Here is a 27,407-nt window from a genome sequence, read left to right as displayed (position 1 = left end):
GTTTTTATTCTGCTTTCTGGATATACAGTAATATTTCAATTTGACATTCTTTGTATACATCTCATATTGACCTCAGTAATAGTTACATGCCTGAACAGCCTCTTCTTGATATTAATTTTCTTTTTTTTTGTGTGTATTTTAAAATATTGCTGACACCAATATCCACATTATCAAAGGGTTGATTTCTTTTTCATGTATATGCTCTTTTTAAATAAAATATAGTATCAACATGCAAATAAGAGAACTTAAATAACTTAATAATTGCTGTGGCCCTAGAAGATATGTGTGGTGTAAATATACATTTTTCTACCGAACCCCCCAAAAATACAAATATTAATCATAGTTTAAAACACTAGCATGGTCGCTCAACTTCAATAGCCCCCCCCCCACATAATTTCATGTTTATTTTAAAAAATATATATTATTTAAGTTCTCTTATTTGCATGTTACATCTGTATTTTATTTAAAAAGAGTATATACATGAAGGTAACTTTACCTTCTGAAAAATATATCTACCTTTCAGGAATGTGGATTTTGGTGTCAGCAACATTTTAAAGTACACTAAACTACTGTAAAAAAAAAAAAAAAAAAAAAAGAAAAGAAAACATCACTATTTTTCAGTTTATTTTTAATTGTAGCCTACATGTAAATGCTAAAATAACCACACACACGATTGAAACGGTATAATCCAGTTGTTGTATGTCTTTAAATCCAATTAAAACACAAATTAAAGATGAACGGTGTTCTAGTGGTTCTTGGTTTTCATGTTGTTTGCCAGTCTGCTGCTCTGTAATTATACATAGTTATGGCAAGTTTAAAATTATATATATATATATATATATATATATATATATATATATATATATATATATATATATATATTTTCCAACTATGACCTCGATCTTAAAAAACAACAAAAAAAAAGAAAACAAACAACTTGTTAATATCAAGAAGAAGCTTTTCAGGCATATAACTATTACAGCAATTAATATAACGTGTATATATGAAATTTAAATATTACTGTATATACACAGTATTTTTAAATACATTCAGAAAGCAAAATAAAACCTAGTTTAAGATTTCACAACTAATAAAAATTAACCCTAAAACAGTGTCAACAAAAATATCTATTATTTTTGTGGGAATTCCATTTCAGATTAACGACATACTGATATAACAAATACAAAACACAGCACACATGTTTAAATGCAGAAGAAATAAACCTAATGTACTTCCCTATACTGTATAAGTATTAAAACAATATACACTCATGCCAGTTTTACCCTTGTCTAGATGCTTAAATAACAGGTGTTGAACAGATAAATAATGAAATAATGAACAAAAACATAAGGTTTCTGTGTCTACAGATATATGCGCTACAGGAAAAATACCTTTTACTTTTTGGTTATGCATGGCATATTATTTATGTAAGTATGTATTTCTTTATTCCTGCAATGTTATCAGTTGCTAGGGCCTCTTGTTTCGCCAGGCCCCACTGGAAATCAAACTTTACAAAGTCTTCCAGATCAACCGATCTAAATACATGGAGGTACACAACTAGAAAAAGAAAACATTTCCAGATTTTGAATAGTATTACCCACGACACGTAAACCTTCTCTGTACAGTATATATTAAAGACAGGAAAGGGTTTCTGTTACATTATGGGTTTATTTTTACAAAAAGTTTTTTGGGGGTTTTTTTTTGGACATGCACATGGTATATCACAAAGACATCAAATGTTATCTTAAACTCAGGCACCCACTTTAAGTGTCAGTTTCACTGTATATGTGACATGGTTTCTTTATAAGTTCCAGAGACAACTTTACAGGAATACTGTAACCGCTGACAATAAGCTCCATCTGGTTTTACCACAGTAATACCATTATAGTAATTACCATTTTTTTCTAAATCCTTTATAAATACAAAAATATCTGAAATCAGGTAACAAAGCACAAACAAACCCTATATACTGCATACAGTAAATTAAGCTTAAAAAAAACATAACTTTTGTATACAATTTAACACTTGTTGTACACAAAAAACTGTCTCCACGAGTGTCAAAAACAAAACACACAATGACAGCCTTAGCAAATCCAAAGCTCACTTTCAAGCAGTCTGTTGATATTAACAAACTGGCCAAGTGCTGTACAGTGTTAAAAATACATCTTACTTTATTAGCAAATGAGTTTAAACAAATACTTTATTTTAACATACACTGTACACCCAGTCATCTCTACTAATGAAAAAAATACTGCACAACTGCCATCTATAGTTTTCTACAGACCTTTGTGTCCAACAACCAGTTAATACAATAAAACTAGAGGCCCCATTGACACCAAAAGCACTTCATAAAAAAGCAACACCGGGTCCTGTTGTAGCAAGACCATACTGAAAATGTGTTTTCAAGATTGACCATTGGCACTAATACAGCCTAAACTGCCTGTATTAAACTGGAACAGCTGACCATGCATGAGAGCGGCTTTAGTGTATAACTGCCTGTATTAAACTGGAACAGCTACCATGCATGAGAGCGGCTTTAGTGTATAACTGCCTGTATTAAACTGGAACAGCTGACCATGCATGAGAGTGGCTTTAGTGTATAACTGCCTGTATTAAACTGGAACAGCTGACCATGCATGAGAGTGGCTTTAGTGTATAACTGCCTGTATTAAACTGGAACAGCTACCATGCATGAGAGTGGCTTTAGTGTATAACTGCCTGTATTAAACTGGAACAGCTGACCATGCATGAGAGTGGCTTTAGTGTATAACTGCCTGTATTAAACTGGAACAGCTACCATGCATGAGAGCGGCTTTAGTGTATAACTGCCTGTATTAAACTGGAACAGCTACCATGCATGAGAGTGGCTTTAGTGTATAACTGCCTGTATTAAACTGGAACAGCTAACCATGCATGAGAGTGGCTTTAGTGTATAACTGCCTGTATTAAACTGGAACAGCTGACCATGCATGAGAGTGGCTTTAGTGTATAACTGCCTGTATTAAACTGGAACAGCTGACCATGCATGAGAGTGGCTTTAGTGTATAACTGCCTGTATTAAACTGGAACAGCTGACCATGCATGAGAGTGGCTTTAGTGTATAACTGCCTGTATTAAACTGGAACAGCTGACCATGCATGAGAGTGGCTTTAGTGTATAACTGCCTGTATTAAACTGGAACAGCTGACCTTGCATGAGAGTGGCTTTAGTGTATAACTGCCTGTATTAAACTGACCATGCATGAGAGTGGCTTTAGTGTATAACTGCCTGTATTAAACTGGAACAGCTGACCATGCATGAGAGTGGCTTTAGTGTATAACTGCCTGTATTAAACTGGAACAGCTGACCATGCATGAGAGTGGCTTTAGTGTATAACTGCCTGTATTAAACTGGAACAGCTACCATGCATGAGAGTGGCTTTAGTGTATAACTGCCTGTATTAAACTGGAACAGGACCATGCATGAGAGTGGCTTTAGTGTATAACTGCCTGTATTAAACTGGAACAGCTGACCTTGCATCAGAGTGGCTTTAGTGTATAACTGCCTGTATTAAACTGGAACAAACCATGCATGAGAGTGGCTTTAGTGTATAACTGCCTGTATTAAACTGGAACAGCTGACCATGCATGAGAGTGGCTTTAGTGTATAACTGCCTGTATTAAACTGGAACAGCTGACCATGCATGAGAGTGGCTTTAGTGTATAACTGCCTGTATTAAACTGGAACAGCTGACCTTGCATGAGAGTGGCTTTAGTGTATAACTGCCTGTATTAAACTGGAACAACCTGCATGAGAGTGGCTTTAGTGTATAACTGCCTGTATTAAACTGGAACAGCTGACCTTGCATGAGAGTGGCTTTAGTGTATAACTGCCTGTATTAAACTGGAACAGCTACCATGCATGAGAGTGGCTTTAGTGTATAACTGCCTGTATTAAACTGGAACAGCTGACCATGCATGAGAGTGGCTTTAGTGTATAACTGCCTGTATTAAACTGGAACAGCTGACCTTGCATGAGAGTGGCTTTAGTGTATAACTGCCTGTATTAAACTGGAACAGCTGACCATGCATGAGAGTGGCTTTAGTGTATAACTGCCTGTATTAAACTGGAACAGCTGACCATGCATGAGAGTGGCTTTAGTGTATAACTGCCTGTATTAAACTGGAACAGCTGACCATGCATGAGAGTGGCTTTAGTGTATAACTGCCTGTATTAAACTGGAACAGCTGACCATGCATGAGAGTGGCTTTAGTGTATAACTGCCTGTATTAAACTGGAACAGCTGACCATGCATGAGAGTGGCTTTAGTGTATAACTGCCTGTATTAAACTGGAACAGCTGACCTTGCATGAGAGTGGCTTTAGTGTATAACTGCCTGTATTAAACTGGAACAGCTGACCATGCATGAGAGCGGCTTTAGTGTATAACTGCCTGTATTAAACTGGAACAGCTACCATGCATGAGAGTGGCTTTAGTGTATTCCTGCCTGTAAAAATAAGCAAGCAGCTGCTGAAGGTCCTACTTTACTGAATTCAATGACAGTCTTATTGATATCTGTCAACACTTAGATCCATCCATTATATCCCAGTGCCTTTGAGCCACTGGAAGAACATGTTATTACATTGAACATGGTCCTTTCTATGATATATAATCCTGAGTGAAAGTGAATAAAGCACCACAAAAGCACTGCCGTGGTTAAATTATTCAATTAAATTGTATGTACTTTTTAAGAAACAAAATACCCGAAGAGGCACACTGTTAGAGATGTTGGTTTTCAGAAAGTCCATTTATAAATTTAAACGGCAGTGCTATTTCGATCCTCCACCATTTAGATAGTTACAGTAAAGGCCCTGCTACTGCTTAGTAAAGCATTGGGAAGCACAACATGTCTTTGCAAGTTTTCTTCTTGTTTTTGTGGTTTATTTTCATTTGCTTTGTTTCATTTTCACACTTTCTTACAAATTAAGCTGCAAAAAAACAAAAGGAAAGAGACCAAAAGGACCAAACAGAGTTGCTATTGTTATTTTTCCTCAAGCACCTTGTAGCACCGTGCCTCCCAGACTCACAGTATGCTCTTCTCAGAGTGACTGAGCTTTCTTTCTGACCATAGGGGACAGGTTCAAACTCGCTACAAGAAAATAACTGTGATTAAATCAAAACAATCCTCAGAGAAAACTAAAAAAAACCTGCTAAAACATAAACGAAGAACTTGCATGCTCAACATCTAAAATTGGCAGAAGACAACATTGTCTACAAAACACGGATTTCAGGACTAATTAATTTCATGAAGTTGTCAATCTGTCTTTTCCAAAGATGCCTCCTTTCCGTATATTCCACAGCGGGCCTATCAAACAAACATCAACAAATAAATGCCAGAGAGAGTACCGTTTTCTTTGGGAGAAACCAGATAAACGCACCACAAGTCTCTTCTCTTTCAAAGCAAAATGAACAATTAAAACCTTTTTTTTTAATAGTTAAAAAATGTAATAAAATATTTTCTTTTGTATAATATATATATATATATATATATATATATATATATATATATATATATATATATATATATATATATATATATAGTGCCTATAGAAAGTCTACACCCCCCATTCACCTTTTGTGCCTTATAGCCTGAAATTAAAATGCATTAAAAAAAAAAAAAAAAATATTATCTACACATCCTACCCCACAACATCCAAGTGAAAAAAATATTCTAGAAATCTGTAGAAAATTAATTAAAAATAAAAACTAAAATACCTTGGTTGGATACCCCCCCCCTTGTCCACCCCCCTTGTAATAGCAATCCTAAATTGGCTCAGGTGTAACCAATCGCCTTCAAAATCACACACCAAGTTAAGTGGCCTCCACCTGTGTCAAACTGTAGTGATTCACATGATTTTAGGATAAATTCAGCAGTTCCTGTAGTTTCCCTCTGCTGGGTAGTGCATTTCAAAGCAAAGACTCAACCTTGAGCACCAAGGTGCTTTCAAAACTCCGGGACAAAGTTGCTGAGAGGCACAGATCAGGCGATGGGTATAAAAAAATATCAAAGACCTTGAATATCCCTTGAAGAATGGTCAAAGACGATTATTAAGAAGTGGAAGGTGTATGGCACCACCAAGACCCTGCCTAGATCAGACCGTCCCACCAAACTAGATGACGAGCAAGGAGACTGATCAGAGAGGCTATCAATGCCAACTTTGCAACAGCTACAGGCTTTTATGGTCAAGACTGGTCAAAGTATGCACGTGACAACAATCACTCCACAAATCACTCCAATCACTCCACAAATCTGGCCTGTATGGTAGGGTGGCAAGAAGGAAGCCATTACTCAAGAAAGCCCACCTTGAATCCCATTTGAAGTATGCAAAAAATCACTCAGGAGATTCTGTAGCCATGTGGCAAAAAGTTTTGTGGTCTGATGAAACTAATATTGAACTTTTTGAATAAATGCAAAGTGTTATGTTTGGCGCAAAACCAACACTGCGCATCACCCAAAGAACACCATCCCTACTGTGAAGCATGGTGGTGGCAGCATCATGTTATGGGGATGTTTCTCATCGGCAAGAACTGGGGCTCTTGACAGGATAGAAGGAAAAATGAATGGAGCAAAGTACTGAAAAGTCCTTGAGGAAATCCTGCTGCTCTCTGCAAGAAAGCTGAAATTGGGACGGAAGTTCACCTTTCAGCAAGACAACGACCCAAAGCAAACAGCCAAAGCTACACTGGAGTGGCAAAGAAACAAAAAGGTAAATGTCCTTGAATGGCCCAGTCAGAGCCCCGACCTAAATTGAAACTTTGTGGCATGACCTGAAGATTGTTGTACATCAACACTCCCCAAGAGACTTGACAGAGCTTGAAAAGTTTTGTAAAGAAGAATTGTCAAATATTGCCAAATCTAGGTGCGCAAAGTTGGTAGAGACCTATTCCAACAGATTCACAGCTGTAATTGCTGCCAAAGGTGCTTCCACTAACAATTAACTCAGGTGGGTGGAGACTTATCCAACTATGATCTTTCAGTTTTGCATTTTTAATATACAATTTTTTTCTCAATAAAAACTTTTTTCCCCTTTAACAGTGTGGAGTATGGGATATAGATAAGTGGGGGAAAAATCCTCATTTAAATGCATGAAACTCTCAGGCACTGACACAACAAAATGTGAAAAAAGTTCAAGGGGCTGTAGACTTTCTATAGGCACTATATATACATATATATACACACACACAACTTTTTTTTTCATTTTTTTAAATATTTTTTTCCTAAACAATGATACCTGTCAGCGTTAAACAATTTAAAGGAGAAATAGTTTATAAAAAAAATTAAAATTAAAAAAAAAATTAAAAAGTGGCAATGCTTAAAGAATGCTGTAGTATGTAAACTCAGCTTCATTCCTCATGGGACTGCACATCGATTCCAGAAGACAAGTCACCGAATACAACATATCCAAGAACTGCGTCCATTAAATCACAGTATTTTTTTTTTTTTTTGCGGTCTGACCCACTTTTATTGTTATGATCTTTAGTTTTTTTTTAGTCCTGTTTTATTTTTTTTATTTTTTTCTCAACACTGTTTCACGCTGTGGTTTAGTCCTGTATTTCTCAATTCCTGTGAAATCTTTTGGTAGACTTTATTGTTTCGGACAGTTAGAGTTAACCCCGCCCCCAGCCTTGCTCAGCACAGAGCCAGTACCAAATATCTTACGAGGCCAGAGTTTCACGGTTCTGGCTCAGCTCGAGAAAATAACAAATGTGAAACTAGCTGTATTGTGAGGGCCCAGCTTGGCTCGGCTCAGCTCGGTTGTGCAAGTGTGAAACTAGTCGTACCGTGAGGGCCCAGCTCAGCTCGGCTCAGCTGGTTGTGCAAGTGTGAAACTAGCTGTACCGTGAGGGCCCAGCTCAGCTCGGCTCAGCTCGTTGTGCAAGTGTGAAACTAGCTGTACTGTGAGGGCGTGGCTCGGCTCAGCTCAGCTCAGCTGTGCAAGTGTGAAACTAGCCGTACCGTGAGGGCCCAGCTCGGCTCAGTTCAGCTCGGTTGTGCAAGTGTGAAACTAGCCATACCGTGAGGGCCCAGCTCGGCTCAGGTCAGTTGTGCAAGTGTGAAACTAGCCGTACTGTGAGGGCCCAGCTCGGCTCAGCTTGGTTGTGCAAGTGTGAAACTAGCCGTACCGTGAGGGCCCAGCTCAGCTCGGCTCAGCTTGTTGTGCAAGTGTGAAAAGGCTATATAAGACTGGTATAAGTATTTGAGACTTAAAGCTTTTTTCAAGTTGTCTCCTTTTTTAATGATGAAATATAGACAACTACAGAGATCCAATCTGGTAGGGATTTAGGTAAAACCCATAACACAGGCCTGCCATTCCTTACCAGTTTCGCCTCTGAATGCATTGTGGGGACTTGGGGTGAAGCACAGGAGTTACTGAGGTTTGGGCCCTGCATTCCCATCATATTGGAGCCCATAGACATTTGCCTTTCCATCTGAAAAACAAGAGAAACAGCTTATTATTTGTTCACGCCACTGATAGGTGCACCCTTTCTCCTTGTTCCAACCTACAGGAAAATAAAACAGAATCACATTTGGATGGTGTTTGATTATGTTTTTAAAATCCATTCCTGTGTATGCAACAGCAAGCTATGTGGATTAGAAAGCTAATTCTCTGGCCATTCATTCATTTTTACCTCAGAGTCCTTCTCAGCTCAGGTCACAAATGAAATGAGGTTGGTGGCTCCAGCAGACTTGATCCACAAAAGCAAAAACACAGCACTATTGCCCAGCACTTAATAGCAGTATGTGTTCTGGTATAGACTAAGTTGCACTGCACTCAGTTCACACACCATGCGTGCGGTATCTATAAACAGTATTACTGTTAAGTGAGGGTCTAGTGAACTGACAAGACATACTAAACTAAACTATAATAATTAATAATACAGCTTTATTTACCCTTTTTTAATTCAGCTTATGTTCTATTAATCATATCTTTCCTAGGCTTCACAGAGATACTGTATTGTATACAATATCTTCATCCATCTGGCTCCCTTACTGGACAAAATGCAGTGCTGGGTTTGTCAATGACAATCCCAGTGTGAGACACCACTCTACATAAAGCAGTGTAGTTGCTGCTACAGTAATAGTGAGTACTACACACTTATTGTGTGGCCACACATACAGAAATAGAAATCCATGAATGGTGCAAACAATAACGAACTGATGTTGACTGCAGTTTAACATGCTACAACATATACTGAACTGAAACTGCAGCTTATTTGTCATGCTGTAAGATAATATTGCTTCCCAAATGATTTAATGGGTTGTTTAAATTAATCCATACTGACTGCTATTCAGACTCTTACAGAACTTATGATGTAAGTTAGCTCTGCTTAGTATTTCAGAAAGTATTGTAAATGATCATGACAAACACTTTACATGTGATTCACAAAGTGCTAACATGACATTATACATGTAAAGGCAGAGATACACAGACATAAATACTATGTGGCTGTAAAAGAGTTAATGTACCTGGTGGTAATGAATAGAGCCCTGTTAACTTGGCTTTATAAAAGTGCAGATGCAGAAATGTGTAAAGTGTTAACTCAGTCCTTTACCTAATTACACCCAACTTCAATTAACTGTAAGCAGCTCTGTGCTATAAACAGTCTAGACTTCAAAATAAACATACTGAGCTGTTCCTTGTGTAAAATCAATGCGAACCTCACGATGACACGTTGTCGAAACGCTTGTTTGCTGGTGAATTTTTGTTTGTTTGCTTTTAATGAAATAAACGTATAAGAATCTTTTTAAATATAAATTCACAGTGGTCTTGTCCCAATTTTTGAGAGTGCGACCTGTCTTGGTGGGCTTCGCTTGTGAACTGGAACAATTGTGAGTTCAACAAAGAATTATTATAGTGACAATATTATATATATATATATATATATATATATATATATATATATATATATATATATATATAATATATATTTGTATGTACGATTTTTGAAAGTTGAAAAATGAAGTCACTTCAAATAAATAAACTGGATTTTGCAAACAGAAACTCTGAGTAACTACTTGTTGCAGTCATAAAGAAACTAACGCAGGAAACTAGAGAGTAATGGAATATTTCTGGTGTAATTTATTAATAGTCATTAATGCTTAGCTTCTCAATAAATGACTAGAGCAATTCTCAGATTTAAATTATTATTATTGCAGTCCAGCATTGCTGACATTCATTTTCGCTCTCCTTGTTAGAATGTGTTTTTTAAATGGTCCTTAACTCTGTGACATGGATTACCCTGTCTGCTCTGAGAGCTGCAGTAAAGTGCATATTCAGTGTGCGAAGGCACTGTCAGCCTAGCCCTAGCATAAACAGCGCACATTACTTAATTGCGCTAAGTGCATTTGGTATGAAAATAATGACTAAACCTGGAGTTTATTTCTGACCTGTCAATCTCTGAACAAGAATAACAGCCAAATTAGTCAACATTAAACATGTTTATTATCCACACTATCAGCATTTGCTTCAAATTGTATTTTTAAACAAATTAAAAACGGAATTATTTAGCTTAAGTTATATTTGTTTTAAAACCCTACTCATAGATCTTCAACACTTTGTACATGCCAAGGCATCTTATAGAAATGGTTCCTGAACATAGTACCAGACTTGAATTATTCCAAACCAGTTTCAGATCAGTGCCCCTTCAATGGTACAACATTTAAAATGACATGCACTTTCTGCTTTGCAGTGCAATACGTCTGCATGTATAATAATTTCAGATCACTTCTTTAATTTCAGCATCCCTTTTTGCTTGATGGAGTGTTAACTGTTAACACATCTGCATCTGAACTTCAAAATTGTTAAAAATATCATAACAGAGCTTCAGGTGTTAAAATGAAAGATGACAAACCTTGAACTTTATTATGATGGTTTAGGAGGTTATTTATATATATATATATTTATATATGTGTGTGTGTGTGTGTGTGTGTGTGTGTGTGTGTGAGACAAAGTGCCCGCCCCTGTGTGTATTTTCTGTTATATGTTGCGTGTGGTTTGTTAAATGTTGGTGTATAGTCATTGGTACATGGGATATAAACGGGTCTGTGTAACACAAGTGTTTAAAAGTTATATTTGCATTTAGGCACGAGGATTGCACAGCACTTCACGTGCAAGTAAAATGTAATATGCGAGCACGGGGAATTGCACTTTATTAATTCACGTGCAGTTATACCGAGACTCCAATTGAATGATTAAGTAGCAGTCGAGTCACGGTACAGCTGCATAAAAGCAGCATGTTTTCACCCACTCAGGGTTGTGTGTTCGGTGAGTGGAGAACGGGATTAGAGGTGGAGGTAAAGAGAATAACACTAATAATAACGTAAAGTAAAAGAATCGCACCGTGTTTTGTTTAGTCCATTTTGTTTGTCTATTTATTTTGTCTGTAACAGATAATCAAATAAATTGTAACATTGAAGAGAAGAGTTGGGCTTTGTATCAGAAAACTGATGAAAGAGTCAGAAAACGCGTGTGATGGGTAAGTGCATTAATTTGCTACATTATATATACATGTATATAGAATGGGAATTGATTTGCTCCTTATATAAGGATGGTAAAACGTGACTATATCCGAGTGCTGTCTGTATGTATGTGTATATATATATACTTTGATACAATGTAGATACAAAAGTTGAAAGTGTATTTTATTCTTTTTTGTTTTCTAATGTTAAAATCAAACATCCGTCTAATTACAAACACCTTTTAATTTGCACCAAAACATTTTTTTTTTCTGTTCCAGAATAGTATAATACTGCCTGCTCTTGATCTGGGATGACTTCTGTAAGAACTTTCCCAGCTGAAGTTGAAGTAGAATCTGTCAGATAATTTGTCTGTCAGCCATGAGAACTCAGTTTGAAGCTAACCACTAACCTAACTTGCGTACTTAAACACTCCTTTTCATTTGTAAATGAACCACAAAACATTTTTAAAGTTCTGTCTGAATAATGTATCTGGGTAAAGAGGGTACTCACAGGCATTAGTACTGCAGAAGATCCAGGCATGGTAGGGTCCGGGAGGGGGCCAGGCATAGAGGCAGGCAGAGGTTGTCTTTGTCTGTTCCGAAGGTGCAACAATGAAGACAGCGAACCAGGAACGGGCCTTGAGAAAAACATATGTATTGTACATTTACAGAATGCTTCTTAACTTCTCACACAGTCTTACAAGAAGCAGCATGAAGATGGTTTTAAACCCAGGAAATAAAAAGCACATATATTTACTGACATCAGTTCCTGCACAAACTATGAATCTGACACTGACATCAGCTCCTGTACTGGACCATTCTTTTCTTCTGTTTTCAAAGATACTGAATATATTTATGCCACAGAGAAATGTCAATATCACAAAAGCATTTACAAAAGTAGGACTAATGAATGGGGTGGGGTTACATGAACGATGATAACCAAGACTTTGAAATGCATGTTCTAACCTCTAACAATAGTAAAACTAGCCAAGCCCCTCTCCTTGTGCTGAATATCCCTTTGTTCTTAACTTTTACTTAAATGTGGGGTATTTTTATTTGAACCACCACAGTATAAATTAAACGGCTGCTGTACCATGCCATTTCCTGTCCTACTGCCTAACTCTCATGGTCTACCAGATGCTTCCTGGTACTTAACCACTTCCTGTTCTACAGCCTCACTCCCATGGTACCAGCCTCACTCTGGAAGAGAACCCTGTAGCATAGGAAATGATAGGCCACCAGGAAAAACTTTTTTTTTTCAATCTTTAGGAGCATATTTTCAAAATGCTTCCTCCAGTCTATAACTCTTATTTTTTTTAAAGACTAATTTAATTACATGAGAAATTAACAACTTGAGATAAACATGTGTTTCTCTTTTCAAAAAATTGTTAAAGACTGAAGGGAATGCTTTGAAAAAAAAAAGCCTCATAGTCGTATTTAAAGATGATAATTCATGTAAATGTTACAAAATGAAAAACAACTACCTTCTGAATGCTTGGTAGAACTTGGATTATACTATTGCTGTTGGGTTTTAGCTTTGTAACATGTGTATACCTCTTTCAATTAATAAGACTTAATTGAAGACTGGAGTGAATGCTTTGAAAATATAACCCCTAATTTCACTGAAAAGTCAGTATACAGCATTATAAAAGAGAGCCCATCTTGTCAAGCAGGCCTTAGCAGACCTGCCAACCATCAGCTCAATTTGTATCCTTGTTTGCCACCAAAATGTCTAATGTCACTGGTGCAGAACCATCCCTTATTTTCTCACCATGGGTCAAATATTTTACAAGACTCATCCATTTCTTTTGTGTTTAAGCTCATGGGTTTGCCCTACTTTAAAAAAAAGGCATTCATATCAACATAGGAACACCTTATTTTGTAGCTCTCCATATCATGTTTCTCATATTATTGTGATAAAGTACAAACCAAATCTTTAACACCACCATGACTTTCTCCCTTTTTAAAATCTGTATTCCCTAAATAACTTGGGACCTCACCCTTGACACACAGTCTCCCACTCTCTAAGTTCACCTTACTCAACAGGGACTAGAGCTGAAATTTAATTTCTCACAAATACAAACATTTCTGATTGTGTCGTTTGCAAAACATACAGAGGAAATGGAATGGCCAAAGAATTCCACTGCAGGCCCTTCTTTGACTCCTCCTGTCACATGGTCATAGAAGTATTTTATTATTGCATTACTGTATGAAAGAACTTCTGATTGCAGGTGTAACTTTTTATTCCACATACACAAAAAAATGCCCTCTAGGTTTTCTGTGATAAATATATGTTTGATGGGTCAAAAATAGTTGCAGGCATGTTATTAGATAATCACCTTTACTAGAAAAGTAGTGACGATAACAATAAAGCTTTTATCATAAATAGCATGACATTTCTGAAAGGATTCACTTGCAGTTTTGCTTGCTGAATAGCAATAACTCACATCTTGAAAGCCCCCTACCCTTTTGTTATGAAATTCTTAACTTGCTTGATAAATTCCTGCCTGAGTTAAGAAATGTCAAAATGCTGGGCGTAATTCAGAGCTCCATGACAAGTATGCAATTAGTCATCGCTGTAATGTGACTTTATTAATGAATAGCTTACCAGATTAATTAGATAGATTTTGAGAGCTGCACCAAACTAGAAACACACATTAATGAATTATGAAGTTGCAACGTATTCATAGAATGCCCACATGCACATTTATATGCACATTTAAAGAGTGGTGTTTTCGTCTCAGGATACGATGATAGTTAAACTCAAGCAAATTCTTTTTCTATCTGAAATCTAAATAATTCAGTTTCTGCCTAATGTTGAAACATAAAGGCTCTAGTCTTGCAAGCTTACATCAATTTTTCTAAATACAATATTTCTCTCAATGCCCAATTAGAACATTTGGAACATAAGTTTGTTTTAATTACTGTTTTATTGATACATTGTTTTCATACTACTCTGCTGCTGCCTCTGAAACAGGACACATCTGCCACAGACAATTGAATGAGCCAATCCTATTGTAATAATAAATAAACAAATAACACATCATTAGTATTACTATTTAAACTTAAATGAGTGATTGCCATGGCAATTCAAATCACATTTCTTAACTGTTGTTAGTACTGGAAATATTCCTGCTGATCAACTCACTGTTAAGCTGGAGATGTTTATTCTCTACTTGTTTTCTTACTTTAGTAACATTTAAACTGCTATATTTAAACAAATGCCTTTATTTTCATGTGCAAAAGCCTCAGAATCAGAAGTGAAAGAAGGAAGACTGTATATCATGCTGTATATACAATGTAGATCAAAAAAAAAAAAAAAAACAGAATTCAAGTAAAACACCAACACATTCTCCAGTAAAACAAAGCTATAACAATACAACACTTTGCTGACTTTCAAATTCTAACAGCAGGGTATTTTGTATTCTTTGAACTATAATTTCACTGAAAGAGTACCAAGTCTTTTAAAATTATATTTTCTTTTTGTTTCATTTCTCCCATTTAGTTTCATTTCCCCCATTTCTGCAAAGTTGTTTGACGTCACAGTAGTTCTGCAAAACTAAATTAAAAATCCTACATTTTCTAAGGACCTCCACCAAATTGACCCCTGGTCCTTGTTTCTTTGTTCAGGTCGAAAAAGTCCCATGGGTCAATTGTCAACACCTTTTAGAATTTTGAATGTTTGAATCAGGTCGCCGTGTAGTCTTCTTTGTTCAAAACTGAATAGATTCAATTATTTTCGCCTGTCTTTATATGACATGCCTCTTAAACCTGGAATAATTATTTTCTTTGCACTCTTTCTACAGCAGCAATATCCTTTTTGTAGCGAGGTGACCAAAACTTAGCACAATGAGGTCTTACTAATCATTGTAAAGTTTTAACATTACTTCGTTTGATTTAAATTCAATACTTTTCACTATATACCTGAGCATTTTGTTGGCCTTTTTTAATAGTTTCCCCACATTGTCTAGATGAAGACATTTCTGAGTCAACATAAACTCCTATATCTTTTTCAAAGATTCATTCTTCAATTTAAGTATCTCCCATATGGTATTTATAATTCACATTTGTATTGCCTGCATACAGTACCTTACACTTTTCTCTATTAAATGTAAATTGCCATGTGTCTGCCCAGTTCTGAATCTTGTTTAGATCATTTTGAATGACCTCTGCTGATGCAACAGTGTTTGCCACTCCTCCTATTTTTGTGTCATCTGCAAATTTAACAAGTTTGTTTACTATACCAGAATCTAAGTCAGTAATGTAGATTAGGAATCCCTGTGACACTCCTAGAAATCAGTACTTCCTGTTTTCTACATGTTAACCAATCCCTAATCCAAGTGCATGCATTTCCTTGAATCTCTACTGCGTTCAGTTTGAGAGCTAATCTTTTATGCAGGATTTTGTCAAAAGCATGCTGACCGTCTTCCAGGATACTGTTGCCATATAAGCAGTTTTCCATTTTGGATCTTATTTTCCATATAATAGAAGTCAGGCTTATTGTTCTGTAGTTACTTGGTTCAGTTTTGTCTCCTTTTTGTGAATCAGTGTTATGTTTGGAATTCTCTAGTCTGTCGGTACAACCCCTGTCTCAAGAAACTGTTGCATGATCTTGGTTAGCAGTTTGTAAATAACTTCTTTCATTTCTTTGAGTACTATTGGGAGGAACCCAGGGGATTTGTTTATTTTTAAGCACTTCTGCCTCTATTATGCTAAAGTTATTTAAAACTGGATAGGAACAGGTTGACATGTGGGGCATGTTGTCTGTATCCTCCTTTGTAAAAACTTGTGAAAAATATATTTTTTTATCTTCATCTATGATGTTGCCATTTGTATCGCTTAGACATATTACTTCCTCCTTGAATGTTATTTTGCTGTTATAATATTGGAAAAACTTTTTGAAATTGGTTTTAGCCCCCTTGGCAATGTTCATTTCTATCTCTCTGTTGGCCTTTCTAACTTCCTGTTTGACTTGCGTTTGCAGTTTCAATTACTCTTTCTGTGTACTTTGTTCTTGGTCCCTTTTAAACGCTCTGTAAAGTGCCTTTTTTCTCTGATATATATATATATATATATATATATATATATATATATATATATATATATATATATATATATATATATATATTAAATTGATCTATTAAACCATTTTGGCTATTTTGTTTTAGATTTTGATTTGTCCACTTTTGGGATGTACAGTATTTGTTTTGTGCCTCTAGTACTACATTTCTGAAAAATAGCCATCCTTTCACTGTGGATGTTTTCTCTATTTTACTTTTTCTTCTGTTAGTCTCTGTTTCATTCCTTTATTAAGTGTGCATTTTTTAAATAGTAAAGCTTAGCTTTAGTCGTTATTTTGGGGGGGTTTAAAAACCACTTCAAATGAGACCATGTTGTGATCTGAGTTTGCCAGTGGTTCTCTGACCTCTGTGAGTGCTTGAAAAATTCTGTGCATTTCAAAACAAAATAATTGAATTTGTTTCAAACCAGAAGACCAGCAAGCTCAAGCTTGATTGTATGAACGAACCTGCATCTACATCACAAGTAGCTTATCTCTGTGATATTACTAGTCACCTGAATTATCTCAACCTGTAGCTGGAAGGCAGTGAAATGACTGTCAGAGGTCTGCTTAAAAATGTGTGTGTTTCAGAGGAGCCTTGAAATCTTTGAGACAGACTTTGGGAAAGTTGCATTATCCCACATTGCGTTCTATTGCTACAGATGAAACCTTGATTCAAACAATGCAAGAGTTCATTAATAGCCTTATCAATAATTTTAAAAGGGATTTGACAACTTCAGAATTCCAAAGAATTTAAAACTGCAAAAATACCATGCACAAATACAGTGGTAAACTTTTATAAGGGCGCATTGAATTCTAGTTTAAAGTAATTATTATTTTCTTTTAATTTCACCATGTACTTAAAAAAGCAAGTTACATTTCATACTAAAGTCTTGCCACTTTAGTAAGGACACAGTTAATTCCAGGCACATCAATCTTACTCAGTAAATGAATAAGTCTAATTATCTGCTATACTGTACATACAATAGTCTTGGCATTGCAATGGACTCTTTTTACTGTAACTGACACTTGGGCCTTGACTCTGCAAGGCTGCTGCATTAGGGGGTGGAATTCTGGGAAATGAGCCAAATAAAAGCACCATCAGTACCACCATCAGTACCACCCCATCAGCGCTGTCCTTTCTCTGGAATTACAAAACAAGTATGGTAAATAAATACAATCGCTACTGTATAGATCATACACTGTCGAGGAATATCAATTGAAACAGCTGTGAGGATTACATAGAATGCACTGTATGTAGGTTGTTTTTATGTTAATCTACCCCTTAGGGATACACATCTTTTAAATAAGATATTTCCAATAACATAAAGGATGGGGGGATTGCACACCATTACTGGAGCAAATTTGCATCTCTTTGAAGTTATATTTCCAGCAGTGTAATACTTGAATCAAACACTGCCACATAATTCATTGCAATAAATCAAAGCAATATGAAAATAAATTAAAATATGTTCACATTTTACAGCTGTTTAGTGAAATGCACACACTTACATGGAAATACAAGTTTTAATTATGTTTATTTTGAGAAAGTTAAATATGAAACTACATCTTTTAAACTTAAAAATAAGCATCAAGTAAAAACAGTGTAAAAAAATTATGTTATAACAATAAATAATTATATTTATTAATATAACAATCTCTTACAAATCCAGGTTTTAGAATCCTGTTATCGAATGCATTTCTTACAGTACAAAGTGAAGGAAAAAAAAAAGCAGTGGAACGGTTCGTTTTGAAACATTAACAGTCTTTTTCCCTTCAGGAAACTGTTTAAACTTTGTGCTGTCAAAAAAAAAAAAGTTTAATAAAGCAGGTTTGTACCTTACTCAATTATTGGCATGGTCTTTCCATTTCCTCTAAGAAAGTCCAAATCCAGATATAGATTTAGATAATTGTGTTACTGGAAAAGATCAGTGAGCTTTATACATATAGTTTAACTGGTCGTTTTATAGTTTCAATGTACACGGTTTAGTTGGTATTACTAACCTGTGAAGTTAGTACACTGTTATCTTCAACTACAAAAACACTTTCAGCTGTCAAGATTAGATCAAACACGTCTTCCATGACGATCTGCATGACACCTACATCAAGCCTTTCATTGCCACTGGGCAGAGTTCCTGCATTAAAAAAATAGATTATCTATTGTTTTTATTGATTATACATTTCCAGAACAGAAAAATATAGCAAGATAATAGATCATCTGTAGTTATCAATTCAGTAATAATTCAGAATTAAGCTACAGAAACTCTAATAGTTTGAAGAAAAAAAAAAGAATTGACAATGCATGTCAACGAACTTGATCTGAACTGGCATCTTAACTTAGTTTTCCCATCTCATTTAGCCTGACTGGTATTATAGTTATGGAGCGTACTGTATATAAACACTGAAGCAAGTGTGGGCAATGCAGATGCAAGCAGTCAGATAATCTGTGCTGCCCGCATGCACTGTGCTCACATTGCAGATTTGTATCTCCTGCTCACTTTAAAATGACTTTTTGAAACTAACCTTGAGGAAGCTGTATACTGTATATTTATTTCATATATTTACGTTTTGCTTTACCAAATAACTTTTTGGTCGTGGCACACAAGTTCACATCTTTTCAACTTGTAACTAGGAGTTCTGTTTTTCTGTGTTTATTTTTTTTAGTTTTCTAGTATTTTTTGTAGAAAGTTTTCAGAATTTTTGAAGGTGGCAAAAAAATCTGTTTTCATCTGGGCTTTTATTTTTTTAAACTGCTGAAAACCGATTTAATCAGTTCTTACATGGATTGTCCAAAAGTTTGTCTTGAGTATTGTCTTGAGTGTTGATGTAGCTAATACTTTACAACTCAGCAGAACTGGTAAATACAGTCGTCTCCAGCTAAGAGAACAAACCCTCCGGGAGGCAAACAAAGTGCTCTTATAGTGTGTCCTCTAAGAGTTAGCCACCAGACACAATATGAATCAATAAATACATACATACATATGTATTATTTGGCATGACAGACATGCATCAACATATGAAATGACCTGAATAAGTAAAAGCAAACCCATAGGCAAGTGCATGTTACTAAACTATAATAACAAAATAACAGACAAACTATCGTTAATAAAACTAAAGCAAAACAACACGGTCAAAAAGCTTAAATCTATAGGTGATATGAAATTTGTTGGCGGGTGTGTTTCGGTCTATCACAATGGCACAGGCAAAAATAATGGGTGTTACTTTGGGTTAACGTTAATAAACTGTCAAACTAAATTAACACAGCAACCCTACACACATTACAAAATGCAGCAACAATGTACAAGACATGCATATTATTTAACAGAATGGTGAACCAACTCACAAGAATGGGAAACATCAAATTGCTTGGCAACTTGTTTCTTATTCAGGTTTTTTTCCAGAGCTCGAACAATTTCCAACTTTGTGTAGCAAGAGAAACTACGGCGCATTTCGTCGTTTGTTTACATGCCATTTTGTAGCGATGACATGCACTCGTAGATACCAGAATACAAAACAAGGCAATGATATGACGGCGGTTCTGGAAATATTTAATAAACCAATCAGTGTCCCTCAAGACACTCTCACGATGCCAAGTCGCCTTTTTACAAAACAGTACTGTTATCGATTGTGAACGATGTCGGTGCCAAGAAGTTGTTCTTCTAAGCAAAGTTCCTATTCTTTTAGCTGGAGCATTAACAACGGAAAAAATTAGTTTCACCACAAGGGTGTTTCATTAGGTGAAGTGTTCTCTTAGAAAGTGTTCCTATACGCGGAGACTATTGTATATGAATATGTGTTAAATATGATGCTGCATCTGTGCATTTCCAGCTTCTGTATATATCCTGTTTGATTCACCCTTTTATATAACATTATACATCTCAAGTAGTAAATATAAAACCAAGAATGAGCAATACTGACATTATATTGATATTTCTGTGTATTCTGTATACAATTCATCAAGTACACACAAAATAAGAGTAACAACATGTACATGATATAATTCGTTGTAGCTCATATAAAACTAGTCAAATTAGGGATGTTTATTATGGTATGGGGTGGCATTGCTTGAGCCTCATTGATATATTCTGTACGTGTATACCTCACTATAAATATTCATACCTGCTTACCTTTTGGAAGTTACCCAGCTACACACAAGCTCTTACTTTTCCTGCTGATTGATTATGGCTATACGGCATGTTGCATTATTTTATTTTTTGGAATCAGAATTATAACACTCTCCTAACATATTCTTTAAGCTTATGAGTGTTTGGAGAAAAAAGGTATTGCAGCTAATTTCCTCTCTGAACGTTTATTAAATGGCAGTGCCAGCAAGACAGGAAAATGCTGCAATGAAAATGCTTGACATTTATTCTACAAAAAATATTTTAATAAGCACAACGAAAGAATGCATTAATTCATACTGTTACAATTTTAAAAAATAACAGGCTCTTTGAACGGCTTAATAAAGTAACAAACTAACATTAATAAAACTATAGCAAAAAGCATAGTCAAAAAGCTTAAATTGCTCTGTACTATGAAATTAGCTGGCAGGTGTGTTTCAGGCTATCACAATGCCAGAGACAAGAACAGCATTTACCTGGTGCAGGAAAAAGTTAATTCTTTACATTGACAGTTAAAAGGAAAAATAAAGAAAGTGCTGTCTGACTAACAGAATGAGTAATTAAGCATTTTATTAAAATATTTAAAATTTTTAAATATTTTTTATTATTTTAGTCAAACCTCACTTACTGGCTTTTACTTGAATTACTTAATAAACGTAATCAACATAAATAGAGGCCAACTCATTTAAAATAACAATTAAAAAAACAAAAGTACTATGCACACACATAATGTATTATAGTGGAACAGAAGCCAATTGGGAACATGTTTCAAAAAAGCAACAGCAATCCTCAGCCTTTATAAAATGTAAACTTTCAATGTCTGAAGAAAAAAAAAATGTACATTAATGGCCAATGTAAGACCTGTAAATTAATTATAGGCTACATATCAGGCGTAGCTACAGTCATTGCAATTGATAATAAACTTCCACTCCCCATGGGACCAGGTAAATGTGCTGTTACCCTGACCCTGTGCTCTCACATTACTGAACTGCCCTGCAGCTCCAGCATTACATCACCACCCAATGATTGGTCCCTGCGATGTAACTCGCTCGGCAGATAACACACAAACCTTGTGCTTTTCAGGGCTTGTGTTTTTTTTTAAATCAAATATTGAAGCTCTCCTATTAGAGTGAACTCTAATAATGTAATGCATGTTACTAACAGAATTTAAAAGAAATGAAGGGTGAAAATGAAAAACAAACCTCATGGCCATCATACTGCCCAGATTCCCTGCTGAGGCTCAGAAAATGTGAGCCCTAGAATGAGTGCATGAAGAGAACCTGAGCCAAAGCTTAACTAGTCCCAGTGAGTCACATCCTTCCCATTTGATTCCAATCCAAAGGATGATGTAATACCCTTGTCTTTTCTCCACTACACTGCTGCCTCCTCCTCCCCTCTCCTTACAAGAAAATAAATAAATAAAGAACTCAAGCTTCACTCCGTACTGGTGAAGTCACCACTAAATCTGGCAGAGGCAGCAGCTAAAAAACTTTCAAATGCAACCAAAACCGCCCAAGGCCAAGTTCCAGACGCACAGACTTGGTGGTGCGATCGTCATTGGAAACGGGATAAACAGAAAGAGAAACAGAGCCTCTTCAAACAGCAAGCAGCTGCCGTCATATCAGAGTAAACACAGTGGAAGTCCTGGGAGTGATTTACTGGTTTTAATCAGAAACTTATAAAAAGGCCATGGGGTTTAGACTCCAAGAAATAATATGAATCTGATAATATAAATCAACACTAATGGCTTACAACCAAGGTTGACTTATTAGAGAATACAGTATCTAGGGTTATTAGACTCACATTTCCCAAAGGAAAGCTGTCTCATTCCCTTCCAAGGCAGCTACTTGTCGGACACAATGACTCCCATTTACTTTTCATTTGATGGAGACTACAGATGTAATGTGGCCCCATGCCCATTTGAACCCAGGTTGGAGGGCTGTTGGACTGTCTATTAAACAATAGCATGCCATCGCATTGGCCTATTGTGAAATTCAACATCTGTGAGGCAGGGTGGGGCTAGCGGGTATTATAATGTATTTGTGTATTAAAAGTTTTGATAATAGCCACAAATGTGTTCCATTTACATATAACCATATTAATACTGTAATAAAGCTCATCCTGGCAGCTGATAAGTTAATAATACTGACATCAGCGTAAGACCTGTACTGACCGCTCGACTGCATTAGTTGAATGGTAAGATCCAGCCTTTGCCATGCCATTCAATTCAGTGGGATGAGATGCCAATTCCTTATAAATACACAGTGTAAAAGTCTATATCAGATGTATGTAATATGTAATAATACTTTTGTTCTGACAAGTAAGACTGATCAAATAACACAAGTTACTAACAGTAGCAGTTGTACTTAATCTTTTTTATACAGTCTCAAACGCAGAGGGACAGCGATCACTGTTGGAGATCACTGTTGGAGATAACATTATTTATCACATACTGCAATTCACTGTTGGGTTAATGACTGCTTGTGTGGGTATGGGTGAGAGTGGTGACATTGGCTGCTTGTATGGGTGGGTATGGCGAGAGTGGTGATCATGACTGCTTGTGTGGCTATGGGTAAGAGGTGATCATGACTGCTTGTATGGGTGTGGCGAGAGTGGTGATCATGACTGCTTGTGTGGCTATGGGTAAGAGGTGATCATGACTGCTTGTATGGGTATGGCGAGAGTGGTGATCATGACTGCTTGTGTGGCTATGGGTAAGAGGTGATCATGACTGCTTGTATGGGTATGCCGAGAGTGGTGATCATGACTGCTTGTGTGGCTATGGGTAAGAGGTGATCATGACTGCTTGTATGGGTGTGGCGAGAGTGGTGATCATGACTGCTTGTGTGGCTATGGGTAAGAGGTGATCATGACTGCTTGTATGGGTATGGCGAGAGTGGTGATCATGACTGCTTGTATGGGTATGGGGAGAGTGGTGATCATGACTGCTTGTATGGGTATGGCGAGAGTGGTGATCATGACTGCTTGTATGGGTATGGGGAGAGTGGTGATCATGACTGCTTGTATGGATGTGGTGAGAGTGGTGATCATGACTGCTTGTATGGGTATGGTGAGAGTGGTAATTATGACTGCTTGTGTGGCTATGGGTGAGTAGGTGATCATGACTGTTTGTATGGGTATGGTGAGAGGTGATTATGGACTATTTGGTAGCTGGTACCGCCTTTTAAGGAGAGAAGAAAAAGAAGCCACACGCTCTGAAAGAGGAACTGATCTGGCGATGTCAAGATAAGCAGGGTGGATTGTGACGAAGCCATGCCCTTCCCACCTCATCAAGGGGACTGCCTGCATTAAGGTGGAAGTTGTGGAGGTGGAGGGTAGGATCACAACTGGGATTGCAACAGCAATTTCCAGGTGAGTTTACCTGAGATTTATATAACAAATGAGGAAGTATTCAATACTCCTAATGAGAAAACAATCATTCAATAATCATTCAATAATCCTACACCCAAATTTCAGCCTAAGCTTCTAATACGTATACAGTAGTCTATCACATATCCGACTGTGGTCGGATAAATTAATCCTGTTTTAAATACCAATATACACAGCTGTAACAATTACTATATTCACACAACTATTGTTTTGAGATTCAGCTTTTAGAAGGGAGCCCCCCTAAATTCCTTGTTTAAAAAGATTCAGGGTTTAATGCTTGTGACAGAGTAGATGTCTGTCGTGTGGGTGCATGCTTTCACTGCTGAGTGACATGCAGGAGATCGAGACAGAGATTGAAGTTAATACGCCCGTAGACTAACAGGATTTATTTACATATCAACACACTGAACAGCTCACTTGACACTACCAGCAATGGTAGTGCAGAGTACATACAACACAGTGTATGAAAACTTTGGTGGGATCTACAATAATCTCTGAACTAATCTTCTCTGTTTAATAATAAACAAACTCTGGCTACTCACACTCCTGTCAGTGGTTTCAACTTGATTACTTACTACTATTCAACCCTGGTTCTGGTTCTCTCTTACTCACTCACTGTCACACACACACACACACACACACACACACACACACACACACAGTGCTGAAAACATTGATCATGGTGTGTCTCTTAGCTGGCTGTAGTGTTAAAATGAATATTGTTTTTCCCTTGGCTAATCAGTTGTTCTAGCAACTGACCTGCTTGGATTGTGTTTTGGTGTTTGAACTCAGAAGGAAGAAACTAGCAATTTTGGTGATGTAACTGTATTAGCTGGTTGAAGGAATTTCTTTTCTAAAGTGTTCAGAGCTGTGGTTGATTGAATTTAGATAGTGTGTAAACTGAACCAGCTCTAGACCTGCAGGACAGTATAAATTGGCAAACAGTATCTTAGAACACCAGTCGTTCTAAGCGCCAGTCATCAAAGGGCCACACATCCAAGGGCAGTCTGAGCTGTGGCAGTCCGAGTGAGGAAAGGTAGAACGAGGACCTTTTCCAAATCTCTCCCAGTGGCTACTACAGGCCTCATTCCAACTCTTAACATTAGCTGTATTTAAGTAACATTATAAAGGTGGTGTTTTAATTAGGTGATCTACTGTTTGTGATTAGTACCAGGTGAGTATGATTCAATTGAATAGAGGTTGATCTGCAATTTGATCAGTTTCCACACAGCGTTTTGTAGTTGTGTGATTCCACTGAAGTGCACTGAAAGTATTGTATTGCTTAAGTATTGTCTTTAGCACAGTTTATATAATAGACAGCTAACCTATTTGTGTGCCAGCAAGAAGCAACAGCCACCAAATAGCTTCTCTACCAAAGAGCCTGGAGTCTAGCTGTGGGAGTCCTGCGAGGAGAGACCTGCAAACAGAGGTGAAAATCCGAACCTAGCAGTGTTCTGGAAGACGTCAACTACTAGACAAGTCTGTTCCCGCCCCCCACCGCTCCTGCTACCACTACTACTGTACCTATCTGTCTCTACTGTCCTGCTATGACTGTCTCTCACATCCCTGTTATTCTGTCCTCTCACTCCTGTCCTCTGTCCTCTCTCCGCCGCTGCTCCCCTAACCCCTCTAACTTCATCCCTCTGCCTCTCCCCCCCTTCCACTCTCTCCCCTCCCGCACTATCTCGGGTACCCTCTGGAACTGTCAGACTTCTGCTAACAAAGCTGATTTCATCTCATTTTGCCTTTGCCTCCCACCTCTCTCTCGATTTCCTTGCTCTCACTGAAACCTGTCTCTCTCCTGATAACATTGTAACTCCTGCTGCTCTGTCCTCTCTCTACGTCCTGTCCCATACTTCGTGTCTCACTGGATGGGGAGGTGGGACTGGTCTTCTCCTCTCTCCCCCCTCTGACATCTCCTCACCCTGTTAACACCTTTGAATTCCACGCTGTCCAACTAACCTCTCCGTCATCTCCTGCTAATTGTACTGTACTGTCCCCCTGAACCTCTAACTCACTTTCTCGATGAACTTGACTATCTCCTCTCCTCCCTCCCCTCTCTGTCTACCCCAACTGTCCTGTTAGGTGATTTCAATATCCATCTCTCCAACCCCACCCACTCTGCCAGATTCCCTCCTCTCGTTCACCTTCTCTTTCTCTCCACCCCCTCCTACTCCCAAAGCTGGCTGTCAACTGGACCTCACCTCCTACAGGGCTGGAAGCCCCTCCACCTTCTCTGTCACCCATCTAGACCTCTCTGATCACTATTTCATCTCTTTTTCTCTGTCTTTCCCCTCTCTCCCTATTCCACCTACCCCCACTGTCACCTCCTGCCATGACCTCTGCTCTCTCTCCCCCTCCATCTTTGCCTACACCGCTCTCCTCAGCCAAGAAAAATTGCCAAGAACAAAAAAGTCAGAAGACCGTCAGTATATGTATGTGTGTGTGTGTGTGTGTGTGTGTGTGTGTGTGTGTGTGTGTGTGTGTGTGTGTGTATATATATATATATATATATATATATATATATATATATATATATATCATCATCATCATCAGCCTTTTTCAATCGACTGCTGGATGAAGGCCTCCCCAAGATTCTTCCCCAAAAGCCTGTCTGCTTCGTCCCTCATCCATGTTGCTCCTGCGTGTTTCTTAATTTCATCTTGCCATGGAGGTCTTCCTGGTCGCTTCATATCTCTTGGGATCCAGTCTAGTATCTCCTTGGTCCAACAATGGTCTGTTGTTCTTGTTACATGTCAGGCCCACTGCCATTTCAGTTTTTTTGCTCTTATAATAACATTGCTTACTTTTTTTTGCACTCTTATCCATCTGTCTCTTGTTGTTATTCCTAGCATGCATCTTTCCATACTCCACTGAGTCGTTTAATTTTTTTGTCACTTTTGCATTGAGGATCCGGGTTTCACATCCGTAAGTTAGTGTTGGCAGCATGCACTGGTCGAAGACTTTCCTCTTGATGCATAAGGGTAGTTTCTCTTTAAGAACCATACTTAATCTCCAGAGGAACCCCAGCCCATGTTTGTTCTTTTGTTGATTTCGCACATTTGGTTCTCCACTGCCGAAACTAACTGTCCTAAGTATATGTAGTTATTGACTTCTTCAAGCTTGATCCCACTGCCTGTGGAGTGGTATATTTATTGAACATGACTTGAGTCTTCTTCAGGTTCATTTTCAAACCTGCTTTGATGCTAGCCTTGTGTAATTCTTGTATTCTTGTTTGTAATTCTTCTGGGCACGCTGTAAATATGAGGATGTTGTCAGAAAATCGTAGGTGATTCAAGTAGGCTCCATTGATCTTCAGCCTCTTATTTTCCCAATCC

The 27,407-nt window shown here is 37.3% G+C and overlaps 1 protein-coding gene across 2 annotated transcripts in view; it reads right to left on the bottom strand.

The window, feature by feature from the left end:
• LOC121313641 (cyclic AMP-responsive element-binding protein 5-like) overlaps window positions 1-27,407 on the bottom strand; it is a 117,443-nt gene that overhangs the window by 20,654 nt on the left and 69,382 nt on the right. For both annotated transcript variants that reach the window (XM_041246379.1, XM_041246380.1), the window contains exons 6-7: window positions 12,011-12,137; window positions 8,359-8,469 (exon numbers count right to left, since the gene is read on the bottom strand). In XM_041246379.1, coding sequence (XP_041102313.1) covers window positions 8,359-8,469; window positions 12,011-12,137 — 238 coding nt within the window. The remainder of the gene's footprint in view (window positions 1-8,358; window positions 8,470-12,010; window positions 12,138-27,407) is intronic.

Source organism: Polyodon spathula, chromosome 3 (assembly GCF_017654505.1).
Source record: "Polyodon spathula isolate WHYD16114869_AA chromosome 3, ASM1765450v1, whole genome shotgun sequence".
Taxonomy (NCBI): domain Eukaryota; kingdom Metazoa; phylum Chordata; class Actinopteri; order Acipenseriformes; family Polyodontidae; genus Polyodon; species Polyodon spathula.
Note: the sequence above shows the minus strand (reverse complement) of the source record. Positions and strands in the feature narration are given on the sequence as shown.